Below are 12,993 nucleotides of genomic sequence, written 5' to 3'. Positions count from 1 at the left end.
CTCAAGGTCGTGGATAAAGCACGTTGACAAACTAAGAGAGGTCGAGAAAACCAAAGTTTGAAAGATAAAGACTTTATTAGAACTTGTAACACCTGAGTATGTTTGGAATCAGGCTTCATGTTATGTTCCCATTATGTGTGGATTCCTCCTTAAGGCTTTGGGGGGGGTGGGTAGAGAGTGTTTGGTTGCGGTCGGGGGAGGGGGTCGGAGTTAAAGGATGTCTCACATTAACGGACGTTGCGGTCAGCTGATTTTGCGCAGTTCTCCAGTGTGCGTGGGCAAACTCTCCACGGACCCCCTGGCAATGCGCCGCGTACCCCACTTTGAGAACCACTGGCCTACACAATCACCACCAACTGAGTCGTTCATTTGGATCTTTGTATTTATGCCTGCTATTTGATTTTAAAACAGGCAACATTGTAAATGTAATATTGCCTTTTGCATTCAGTTTCAGACCTAGAAAGGATCCGTAAAAGATTTGTGGCGAATGTCGGAGAAGCAACCTTGAAAGGTCTGCTGGATGACCTTTGGGACGAGAAAGTGTTGAGTACCGACGACAAGGACACTGTGTTGGAGCGCCAGACGATCAGAGCGGACCGGGCTCGGTGTCTGATCGACATGGTGATCGGGAAAGGGGAGAGTGCAAGTCAGACGATGATTGATTATATGTTGGAGAGGGACAAGCCACTATACATCAGCCTGGACCTCCCTCCCAGCCCTGCTGATCGTGTGGGTGAGTTGTAACTAGGAATGGGTTTTCTCAATAAGCCCTGCCCACTTTATTCTGACAAGGGCCTAACACGAACCATCGGCTTCTTTTTCCTTTCATCTCCTGGGATCCAACCATTAATTATTGTCGTTTCAGGACATTTGTTTAGACAGCATATCCAAAGCCATTCTCGCTACTTTGTTGAAAAGTGTTAAATAATTATAATTTAAATACCCGAACAGCACAGCAGCAGTCTAATTTTTTTTGTACAATTAAATTTGTTGTTGGATGAAGCCTTTGATGTTACAGTAATGTTGCAATGATGTTTCAGAATTGACTGCTGAATTGAATATATCTGCACCTCAAACAGATCTGACCTGAGGAGAATAATGGCTTTACACGTCAACTATCTGAACACAAACCGCAAAAGTGGCGTTGCGTTTCCACTTTTCATTCCGCGTTTAGACGAGCGTCTTTGGGTCGAAATCTGTGTGCATACGGTGACGCAAAAGTGTGTGAAATCCGACATGTTTTTTGTGGTTTGCCTGTACTGCACATGGATGTGACGTAAACGCGTACGGGACGAGAGCCAGTGTGAGCAGCTCACTTTTGCGTTGTTAACCCTTTAGACGGAACGCGAACAGTGAAGCGTTTTTAAGATTTCCACTCTGGAGGGTGGGTTCATTTTTTGCGTTTTTAAGCCCCGAAAACGCTGTCGCCGTCTAAATGAAAAGGCACATCTGATCAAATATTTTGTCGGTTTCACCCGGGAGCGTTGTCGTGAAAAGCCAGCCTAAATGAATATGAACCTAACCTCATGTTAGGTACTTTAACAATCAGTATGTATTCAAACAATTAACAACAATACCACTGTCTGTGATTGTGGAATACATTCATAAAGCAGCCAGTGTTTGAATCTGACTGTAGTATTAATTAGTTAACCTTAACATATAAGTAGGTATAACTTAAGTGAGAGAAAGACTGCAGGGGGAAGAAAAGTCCATTCTTCTTTGTGGCCGTCATAAAGTCCTCCCTGTCTCTTCCACTCAGGATGATGTGAGTCAGGTATAGAGGCATTTACAAATATTTAGGGGCCAACTTGGAGTCAGCAGAGTAACCGGGGTTCATCTCAGAGGGCTGTCAGGAGGTGTGAGTGACACATGAATGTCCCTCAGAATGTAGACCTTCATTGACTGCTTTTTCCACACTTTCCTTATATGGGCAAGATAATGGCTTCCTTTAAGAATATGGTTAATACACTCATACAGCAGCCAATGTTTAACTTTGACTGTGACTGTGTTAGTGAGTTAGTTAGCCATAACATATTGAACAATTGAAGGGGGCTCCCTTCTTTGTGGCCCTCATAAAGCCCTCCCCGTCTTTTCCTGTCAGGATGAGTGGAGCCAGGTATAGAGGGGTTAATAGTTTTAGGGATCCACTTGAATTCTGCTAGTAAACCAGGTTCATCTCAGAGGGCTGTCAGGAGGTGGAATGAGGGCCATGTGGATGTCCCTCGGAATGTGGTCCTTTGTTGACTTTTTTTCACACTGATTTCCTTCATATAGGCAAGATAATGATAACCACAAGTTATAAAGCCACTAAATATCATGAAGTTGATTTTTATAGGAAATATTGATATGTTTCCAATGATGTCACCATCTACTAACTGAAGTCTCCTGTTGTTTTCTCATTTAGAAGAGTGCCAAAATAAATTCAAGTCTTGTTTGAAGAAGAGGTTCAACAATGTGTTTGAGGGAATCCCTAAAGCAGGACAGCCAACAGGTCTGAATGACTTCTACACAGAGCTCTTCATCACAGAGAGAGGCAGTGGAGAGGTCAAGGAACATGAGGTCAGACTGATTGAAACAGCTTCCAGGAGACCGGCCAAGGAGGAAACACCAATCAAATGTGAAGACATCTTTAAACCCTTACGTGGACAAGATAAACCAATCAGAAGAATAATGACAACTGGAGTGGCCGGCATTGGCAAAACCATCTTAACACACAAGTTCACTCTGGACTGGGCTGAAGGCAAAGCCAACCAGGACATACACTTCACATTTCTCTTACCTTTCAGAGAGCTGAATTTACTGAAAGAGAAGTTTAGCTTGGTGGGACTTCTTCATCACTTCTTTATTGAGACCAAAGAAGCAGGAATCTTCAGATTTGACCGGTTCCAAGTTGTCTTCATCTTGGATGGTCTGGATGAGTGTCGACTTCCTCTGGACTTCCAGAACAACCCGATCTGGACTGATGTCACAGAGTCCACCTCGGTGGACGTGCTGCTGACAAACCTCATCAGGGGCAACCTGCTTCGCTCCGCTCTCATCTGGATAACAACACGCCCTGCGGCAGCCAATCAGATCCCTTCTGAGTGTGTTGACATGGTAACAGAGGTGAGAGGGTTCACCGACCTAAAGAAGGAGGAGTACTTCAAGAAGAGATTCAAAGACAAGGAGCTGGCCAAAACAATCATCTCCCACGTCAAGAAATCACGAAGCCTCCACATCATGTGTCACATCCCAGTCTTCTGTTGGATCACTGCTACAGTTCTGGAGGACGTCTTCAAAAAATCTCAGATAGAAGAGATGCCCAAGACCGTGACTCAGATGTACAGCCACTTCCTGAGGGTTCAGTCCATACAGAGGGACAGGAAGTACCATGGGAGAGCTGAAACTGATCCAGACTGGAGTCCAGCGAGCAGGAAGATTATTGTTTCTTTGGGAAAACTGGCTTTTAACCAGCTGGAGAAAGGCAACCTGATCTTCTACGAGGCAGACCTGGCAGAGTGTGGCTTCGATATCAGAGCAGAGTCAATGTACTCAGGAGTGTTCACCCAGATCTTTAAAGAGGAGTGTGTGCTGTACCAGAAGAAGGTGTTCTGCTTTGTCCATCTGAGCATCCAGGAGTTTCTGGCTGCCCTTTATGTATTTCAGTCCTTCATCGACACTGGTGTCAATCTGCTCTCAGGACAACGACAATTCCTGTGTCAATTCCTGTGGTCTATTTTTGTTCGAAACAAACAAACAGAAAAAAGAAAGCTCAAACTCTACCAGAGTGCTGTGGACAAGGCCTTACAGAGTGAGAACGGACACCTGGACTTGTTCCTCCGGTTCCTCCTGGGCCTCTCTCTGGAGACCAATCAGATTATCCTACAAGGTCTGCTTGGACAGACAGGAAAAGTTCATGTAAGCTCATGTACCAATCAGGAAACGGTGTCTTACATCAAGGAGAAGATAGGTGGAGATCTTTCCCCAGAGAAAAGTATCAATCTGTTCCACTGTTTGAATGAGCTGAACGACCGTTCTCTAGTGAAGGAGATCCAACAGTACCTGACATCAGGAAGTCTCTCCGGAGAATCTCTTTCCCCTGCTCAGTGGTCAGCTCTGGTCTTCATCTTACTGACATCAGAAGAGGAGCTGGAAGTGTTTGACCTGAAGAAATACTCTGCTTCAGAGGAGGGTCTTCTGAGGCTGCTGCCAGTGGTCAAAGCCTCCAAAACATCTCTGTAGGTTCACTTATAACATGTATAACAATACACACAACACAATATACATAAAACTGGAATATAAGGTTAAAATAATATGCATAAGATCTCTGTAGGTTCATAACAACATGTATTACTATTCTACTCACAACATAATAAACATACTAGAAGAATGTAAAATTATAATAATATACAAAACATAGGTATAATGTGTAACAGTACACATAAGAGCATATTAAAAATAACATAATATAGAACATTTTCAAACACAAATAAAAAATATTTAACATTTTACACCTGAAACATAATAAACATTTAAACATCTAATGATTGATGAAATCTTTTTTCAACTAATAACATTCCTTCATTATGTAATAAGTTAAAGATGTGTTATTTTAATCACAGTTCCTAACATGTTCTGTTCACTTTTGGCCAAGGCTGAATGGCTGTAATCTGTCTAAGAGATGCTGTAAAGCTCTGGCCTCAGTTCTCAGCTCCAACTCCTCTAGTCTGAGAGAGCTGGACCTGAGTACCAATGATCTGAAGGATTCAGGAGTGAAGCTGCTCTCTGCTGGACTGGGGAGTCCACACTGTACACTGCAAACTGCAAACTCAGTTTTACTCAGTGAACAGTTACACCACAAGGTTCAATATCAGAAGACATTCAACAGATTTAGATCCATAAAAGTGCGCACATAAAGTGAAGCAGCACGCAACTGACACCCCCACGCGGATAAATGCTGTCTTTGCTCTCGTGCTCGAAAAGTATTTTCCTGCTCACTCGGTTATTCATTCTCCTCACAACACAATATACATAATATTGGAATAAAACGTATAATTACCCACAAAACATCTCTGTATATCTACTTTTTATTTCAGTATTATGAATAACATGTATTCTTTTGTAATACATGTTATTCATAGTACTGAAATAAAAAGTAATATTAATATTAGTGCTGTCAGTGAAACGCGTTATTAACGGCGTTAACGCAAACCCATTTAAAGGGCGTCACATTTTTTATTGTGACATTAACGTTCTTTAATCTGCGGGAAAAACCGCCCAATCTGGCAACACTGCCTGAATGTCCTCACGCTCTAGAGTCAACGTAAATCAATGAGACCAACTGAAAACGAAGCCATATTAAACTTAAACTGTGATTCTGAATAAAGTATAAATTATATTGAAATTCTCTTTCGATATTATAGAAAATATATTTTATAAAGCTTTAACTTGTCCTCCAAATGGAATGATGAATACACTTTATAAATGGTTACTGGTTAGTGGTTACTTTAGTACAAACTGCTCTCAACCAGAAAGAATAAATGGTGTGTGTGTGTGTGTGTGCAGGTTGTCTGGCTGCCTGATCACACAGGAAGGCTGTGCTTCTCTGGCCTCAGTTCTCAGCTCCAACTCCTCTAGTCTGAGAGAGCTGGACCTGAGTACCAATGATCTGCAGGATTCAGGAGTGAAGCTGCTCTCTGCTGGACTGGGGAGTCCACACTGTACACTGGAAACTCTCAGGTCAGTTATCAGCCTCTTCTTCAAACTGCGTCTTGGGGTTGTTTAATATGTAAGGGATGATCCATGACTAGGTGGACTGTCAATATCGATATGTATGCTATACGTGATGTAACTCTGGCCAGCTGATGAGAGCTGAGGAGTTGTCATTAGTGTAGACATGGTGATGAGGCTTTAGCCGTGCTGTGATCTGAATATAATGCACCCCTCACCACTAAAACATCACTGGCCGTGGTAAAGTGAAACATATTGAACAGTAAAGATGTCCTTTATTAATGTGGCGGCGTGGAGGCTCTCAATGTGAATCTTAGGTTGCTCAACAACGCCACCTTGGGAATTGCACCCAAGGAATTATTACATATTATTTTACATTGATCAAAAACACAGGTTTGTTCCACTCAACAGGCAAGACACGTGGTTCCCAGTTTACAAAAATACCTTGTTTAATAAAATATATATATTATCACAAAAATGAGCATTCATCCCAACTAATAAACAAGGAGCCTAATCAGGGGCTGAGGCCTACTGGTGGGGAAAGAGCAGGTGAAGGGGAAGGGGACTCAACAGGAATAAATCAAAGGGAAAGGGTTCACCCAGACACACGTGGCAGTCACACACTGGTATCACCAAATCCAAGGAAGCACAGCACACAAGAATGAGGGACACCACCACCCACGTCACCACCACCACCACCAGCCTGCAGCCACTGAGAAGGAAACAAAAAGGAAGTTACAACGGAAATAATTAACACAAAATGTATGAAGCAATATACAACATAAAGCATGAAATAGTTCACAAAATAAACTTAAATAATAAAGTACAGAAAACAAAACAAAACCAAATGAAGGGATTAACTCCTCAAAATCATTGGGCTCAAATTAAAGGGATAAACAGGTTAAAAGTGTGGTGTCGGCAGTCCACCATGCAAGCCGGCTGTAGCCAAAAGCCAGCAACAGCAGCACCACCAAGCAGCACAGAGCAGCAAGGAATAAGTGGCTGCCGGAGACAAAGCAAGGGACAACGTCGTATATAGCAGCAGAGACAAACGGTGTGATTAGCAGCAGAGACAAACAGCAGACAAAGCTGTAGACAAAGCTATAGACAAAAGCTGTGTACAAAGCAGCAGTGGCCCCAATCAGCTGGTGGCGGAGTCAGATAAATCAGATAAATCTATAGATTTCAGCCAGCTGATGAGCGTTCCCTGTCAATAAACATAAAATTAGTATGGCTAAGCTACATTTATCAAGGCTTTTGGAGGTTAGATTTAAGGTAGCATACCCGTTTTCAAAGTCAAACCTGCACAGGGAGAGGGAGGGAGAGAGAGAGACACACGGCAGGGGACATCTACCTGTGACCACACTAGCATTAGCTACAGGATAGCATTCGGTGTAACACAGAGAGAGAGGACACTTACCGCTCGAGAGAACCAGCGACTAAACGGAGCACGGAGCACGCAGTCGCTGCTCTGCAGTGAAAACACACCGGCTTTAAGCATGAGGACACAGTGATAAATGAAACTAAACAGTAGCCGCAGCAGGGGCACGGAGCATTACCTGCACGGGCAAACACCTGACCCGGAAATGATGCATCAGTGAGAGCTCAAGAAGGAGGGCCGTACTTATGTACTGCCGCCCTAGTGGTCAGCTGACGCAATTAACTGCAGCAAGGCAACCCTATTTCTATGCTGCTACATTAACATCATATTAGTTTGGTGTAGTGCTGCTCATGTCCGATGCATTTCTGTTGATCTTTTCCCTGCTGGCAAAACACTCCCTGGTTCTACACAATGTTAGAACCTGTGGATAAACGGTCTTAGCGTACCAAACACAGCAGACTTCTCCTGACTCTAACAGAACAATATCTCATTGTCCTCCATATGGAATGAATACACTTTCTAAATGTGTTTAATTTGGTACAAACTGCTAGATAGAATAAATGGTGTGTGTGTGTGTGTACACAGGTTGTCTGGCTGCCTGGTCACACAGGAAGGCTGTGCTTCTCTGGCCTCAGCTCTGAGCTCCAACCCCTCCCATCTGAGAGAGCTGGACCTGAGCTACAATCACCCAGGAGACTCTGGAGCTGCGCTGCTCTCTGCTGGACTGGAGGATCCACGCTGGAGACTGGACACTCTCAGGTATGGAGAGGACAGCTCTCCACTCGGGGGGCAAAGTCTCCTACAAGGGTTCAAGCCGCTGCTAGATGAAGCGGTTTGAAAAGGCAGCTGTAACTCATGTTGTGTAGAGAGTGATGAGACAGCAGATGATGAAGGTGAATGTTTCAACATGCTGCTCTCACTTTGTTTCCCCCCCCAGTGTGGAGCACGGTGGAGTGTGGAGGCTGAAACCAGCTCTAAACAAGTGTAAGTGTCCGTTTAGTTTGATTCATCACGACACTATGGTTCATCAATTCATCTCCAGCCTGTATGTGAGCTCAGATCGTTCAGTCTGTTGTTTACAAAGGTGTCCCTTTGAAGGCTGGTGCAATGTGTGTGTTTTGGGAAATTCAAAAGTTTAATATCTTGGAAGGTTACGTGTGTGTAATAAGCTCATCATGCCAAATAATTTGATGTATTATATGTTTATGTAGTGTAATTATTGAGGGAGTAAATGCACTTTATACATTTGTCTTGGTTTCAATGTTTTGATTGGGTCCGCCACTCACACACACATGGGATTTCTAATTAAATTTAACTTTAATTATCTTAAACACAATGTCTATTATTGATTAGAAAATCTACAGCACATGATTCCACTATCGTACCTATCACATGATACTTATTTTGTCTTTCTATGTTAATGTTTGAAGCTGAATGTTGAACAATGTTACACTGAATCTAGAAAATCTGCTGAACATTTTGAAGGTAGAATGAAGTCTGTAGAATGAAGTATGAATGAGTTGAAGGGTTTTGAAGTCATACTGCTGACGCTGAAATGCTCCGCTCCACTGCTGAAGCTGAATGTTGAATAATTACAATGAATCTAGGAAATCTGCTGAACAATTTGAAGGTAGATTCAAGTCTATAGAATGAAATATGAATGAGTTGAAGGGTTTTGAAGTCTCACCGCTAACGGCAAAGCTAACATCAGCGCTAATGCTACCGTCAACGCTAACGTCAACGCTAATGTTAATGCTAACTTCAATGGTTACGTCAGAGCTAACGCAAATGTCAACGCAAACGTCAGCGCTAATGCTAACATCAGTGCTAATGCTAACGTCCATACTAACTTCATCGCTAACGCTAGTCATTGCTAACGCTGACATTAACGTTAACGTCAGCGCTAACGCTAATGTCAGTGCTAATGCTAACTTCAACGGTTACGTCAGCGCTAAACATCAACGCTAATGCTAATTTCAATGCTAACATTAGCGTTAACACTAACATCAATGCTAATGTAAGCGCTAATGCTAATTTAAATGCTAATGTCAACGCTAATGTCAATGCTAAAGTCACAGCTAACGCTAACATCAGCACTAACGTCAATGCTAACGTCAATGCTACACTAACGTCGACGCTAACCTCAGCGCTAACACTAAAGTCATTACTAACGCTGATGTCAATGCAAGCGTCAGTGCTAATGCTAAAGTCAGCGCTAACTCTAAAGTAATTGCTAACGCTAAAGTAATTGCTAACGCTAACTTTAACGCTGATGCTAACGTCAATGCTAACTTCAGCGCTAATGCTAATGCCAGTGCTAACGCTAATGTCAACAGTAACGTCAGCGCTAACGTCAATGCAAACGCTAATGTCAGTGCTAACGCTAACTTCAACGCTAACGTAAGAGCTAACGCTAACGTCAGCGCTAACACTAATTTCACTGCTAACGTCAACGGTTATTCTCACGTCGATGCAAGCGTCAGCGCTAATGCTAACGTCAACGCTAACTGCAGCGCTAATGATAACGTCAATGCTAACTTCAGTATCAACGTTAAAGCTAACTTCAAGCGCTAACGTCAAAGCTAACTGCAGCACTAATGCTAACGTCAACGCTAACACTAACATCAATGCTAACTTCAGCGCTAACGCTAACGCCAGTGCTAACGTCCATTATTGTAGTATCTACATTGTATCTATCATAGTAATCATAGTATCTAGTAGTACTATCCTCTTCAAGTGGTTGAAGAGGATGAAGCATGAATCAGCGTTTTTTGAATTTTCCAACTGAAACTAATGGGGGGATTTTATATATATAATATAATATATATAATATATACGATATATATAATATCAGCGTATATCAATGAATATAATATCATGAATCAGCGTTTTTTGAATTTTCCAATGAAAACGAATGGGGGGATTTAGGCAGAATAACCTGGAATATCTCTGGAATTATGAATAATATCATGTCTTGTTCTCCCGTCAGATGCCTGTGAACTCACACTGGACCCAAACACAGCCCACAGACGACTCTCTCTGTCTGAGGACAACAGAAAGGTGACGTGGGTCAGAGAGGACCAGTCGTATCCGGATCACCCAGAGAGATTTGACCGCTGGCCCCAGGTGTTGTGTAGAGAGGCTCTGACTGGCCGCTGTTACTGGGAGGTAGAGTGGAAAGGATGGGTTGAGATAGGAGTGACATACAGAGGAATCACAAGGAGAGGAGAGGGTGATGACAGCCTGCTTGGAGGGAACAACAAGTCCTGGAGTCTTGTTTGTTATGATGGTCGTTACTCTGCCCGGTACAACGGTAGAGCGACAGACATACGTCTCCACCCCGCTGGCTCTACCAGAGTAGGAGTGTATCTGGACCGGCCTGCTGGCACTCTGTCCTTCTACAGAGTGTCCCGAGGTGTAGGAGGGTCCTCAGACACACTGACACACATCCACACCTTCAGGTCCACCTTCACCCAGGAGGACCTCCTCCCTGGGTTTAGGGTATGGGGGGAGGAGGGTAACTCAGTGTCTCTGTGTCGGTTGTAGAAAGAAAAACCCGGCGGGCGGGCGCACACACACACAGACACACACACACACACACACATATACACGTGAGCACACACACACATACACACACCCCCGTCGTCGTCCGGGGCTGTGGGCGAGCAGGGGTCCACGTACTCAGTGACTCAGCGTCTCTGTGTCGGTTGTAGGAAAAAAAAAAGGGCAGGCGGGCGGGCACACACACACACATGTACACAAACACAAACGCCCGCACACACACACACACATACAAATACACACACACACACACACACACACAGCTTCTGCGTTAGAGGATGGGTGTCTTTTGCTGGAGGCCTGAGAGGACTGATGACTCAGAGTCTCTGTGGCAGTTATAGTCTCTCGCTCTCTATTTTACTCTCTCTCTCTATCCCTCTCACTCTCTTTCTTTCTCGTCTCCCCCTCCTCCCCCCCTGTCTCCCACTCCCCCTCCCCCCCGTCTCCCACTCCCCCTCCCCCCCGTCTCCCACTCCCCCCCTCGTCTCCCTCTCCCCTCCCCCTCCTCCCCCCCCCCTCTCCCCCCTCGTCTCCCTCTCCTCCCCCTCCCTCTCCCCCTCCTTTTTATGGGGCTTCCTAAAAGTTGATGATGGTAAACCATGAAAGGAAGAGACTTTTAAGATCTTCCATAGGGTTACCTGAGCAGGTTTTGTTAAGATTTGATTTTTAATTTGAAATGTATATTAAATACCTATTGATGGTAAATCACATGTTTTTTTTATGCTACAATATTTGTCCATTTTCAGACATTAACATATTTTATTCTCCAGGGCTCTGATCATCACTTTTGTCCTAATCCTAACAAGGATGATTTAGATGAGATTAGATTCATTAGGATCCCGATTAGCAACACACCAGAGAGAGAGCTAGTCTTCCTGGGTCCCAAACATCAAATATAGACAACAGACAATCACTTGTTTGACCTTATGTCAAACTCAAATAGAAATAGACTAATAAAAAAGTTTAAAAAAGATATGAAGGCTACAAAAAGAAATGACAACATTAAAAATGTATATACATTATGGACCACATGATTTTTTTGCAGACTTTTTAAAGTTGTATTTGCTATTTTTGCTAGAACGTATGTTTTTTTGGTCGTTCATTCCATAATGAAATAGTTGTGTAAATGATGGTATTTTTCAGTAGATTGGACCTCGGTCTGGGTAAAGCTAGCTGTCCTTTACTTGCTCCTCTAGTGCTATGACCGTGTCTGTCAGACACACTGACTAGACCTTCAGCAAAGAAGGCGGGTCTTTTGCAGTTTAAGACTGACCTTAGGAACAACAAGAGGTTAAGAGAGATTGTTTGTTTTACTGTGAGCCATGAAAGGCTAGTATGCATTACTTCAGTGTTAGTGTGAATAGAGCAGCTCGGTGCCAAAGGAACCTGATTTAAAGCAGGTTTTATATTTCATTCATAATAACCAGGAGGTCTGTGTTGTAAATGACTTTAAACTGAGTATTGATTCCTGGTGTTCTGTTGGGAACCAAACGGCAGCAGAACATGTTCAGTTATTAAAGATACGTGCACACCTGTTTATGATTAGTAAAGTCTGCAGCTTCTATTGTTTCAGTCCTTGTGTTTATTGTGTACATGTAAGGGACTATTTTTCTGTTGCATTTGTTAATGAAGCATCATTTTAATAAACAACTCAGTGGATCCAACTGAATGTTCTCGTGTGTTCAGCCCATCATCATTCTCCTTTTATTACTAAATAATGTTACATAAGTGCCTTAAGAATAATACGGACACAGACGACGCTTTATCTGCGCTAGGGGAGCAGCTGCGTGCCACAAGACAAATGACTTTGGCAAAACAGGCAAGCCCTGTGATTGGTTACTGGCGGAACAAGGAGGAGTCTGTGCTCTTATAGGAGAAATGTGCTGCACCTTATTAAATAATTAATTATATTATTATTTAATAAGTATAATAATATATAATAATATAATAATAATATTTATTTTATTATAATTATATTAATAAAGTTACAAATTAAAAACGTTCCCACACACGCTTTGATTCACAGCCAGTCAACGCCTGCCCTCTGGTGGACAAAACGAGAACTGCACGCAGCATATATTTTGTGGTCAGGAACGAGTTGAACCTTCGCTTAATCTCTAAAAATAAAAATATATAACTACACATTACAGGCCACAATACAAGACGAACACAACTGTTTTTAAAGTTTTGATTTTTTTCATACAATAAGTTATAAATTTAAAAATATTCCCACACACGCCAATATTCAGTCGGTCAACGCCTGCCCTCTGGTGGACAAAACGAGAACTGCGCGCAGTATATATTTTCTGTGGCCAGGAAGGCGAATTCATACAAGTTGAACT

The 12,993-nt window shown here is 42.9% G+C and overlaps 1 protein-coding gene across 2 annotated transcripts; it reads left to right on the top strand.

The window, feature by feature from the left end:
• The first annotated feature begins 227 nt into the window (after positions 1-227).
• On the top strand, positions 228-12,320 carry LOC311374510 (NLR family CARD domain-containing protein 3-like). Of its 2 annotated transcripts, none has more exons than XM_084490347.1 (6): positions 228-733; positions 2,408-4,217; positions 5,545-5,718; positions 7,676-7,849; positions 8,028-8,074; positions 10,080-12,320. In XM_084490347.1, exons 1-6 carry the CDS (start codon positions 619-621, stop codon positions 10,634-10,636), a joined length of 2,877 nt encoding a protein of 958 aa, XP_084346473.1. In that variant the 5' UTR covers positions 228-618; the 3' UTR covers positions 10,637-12,320. The 2 variants fall into 2 exon arrangements, with proteins under 2 accessions (XP_084346473.1, XP_084346472.1); XM_084490346.1 differs by having other exon boundaries at positions 2,405-4,217.
• The last annotated feature ends 673 nt before the right edge of the window (positions 12,321-12,993 follow it).

Source organism: Micromesistius poutassou, assembly GCF_964030765.1.
Source record: "Micromesistius poutassou genome assembly, contig: SCAFFOLD_4047, whole genome shotgun sequence".
Lineage (NCBI taxonomy): Eukaryota > Metazoa > Chordata > Actinopteri > Gadiformes > Gadidae > Micromesistius > Micromesistius poutassou.
The sequence above is the reverse complement of the archived record's forward strand: the minus strand, read 5'-3'. Positions and strand labels throughout refer to the sequence as shown.

Bases quoted from the DNA above. Each gene is read 5' to 3' on its own strand.
- LOC311374510 (XM_084490346.1), top strand. From the start codon at position 619: ATGGTGATCGGGAAAGGGGAGAGTGCAAGTCAGACGATGATTGATTAT. The intron at 5,719-7,675 runs GTCAGTTATCAG...GTGTGTACACAG, and splicing joins TGTACACTGGAAACTCTCAG to GTTGTCTGGCTGCCTGGTCA. The intron at 8,075-10,079 runs GTAAGTGTCCGT...TTCTCCCGTCAG, and splicing joins GAAACCAGCTCTAAACAAGT to ATGCCTGTGAACTCACACTG.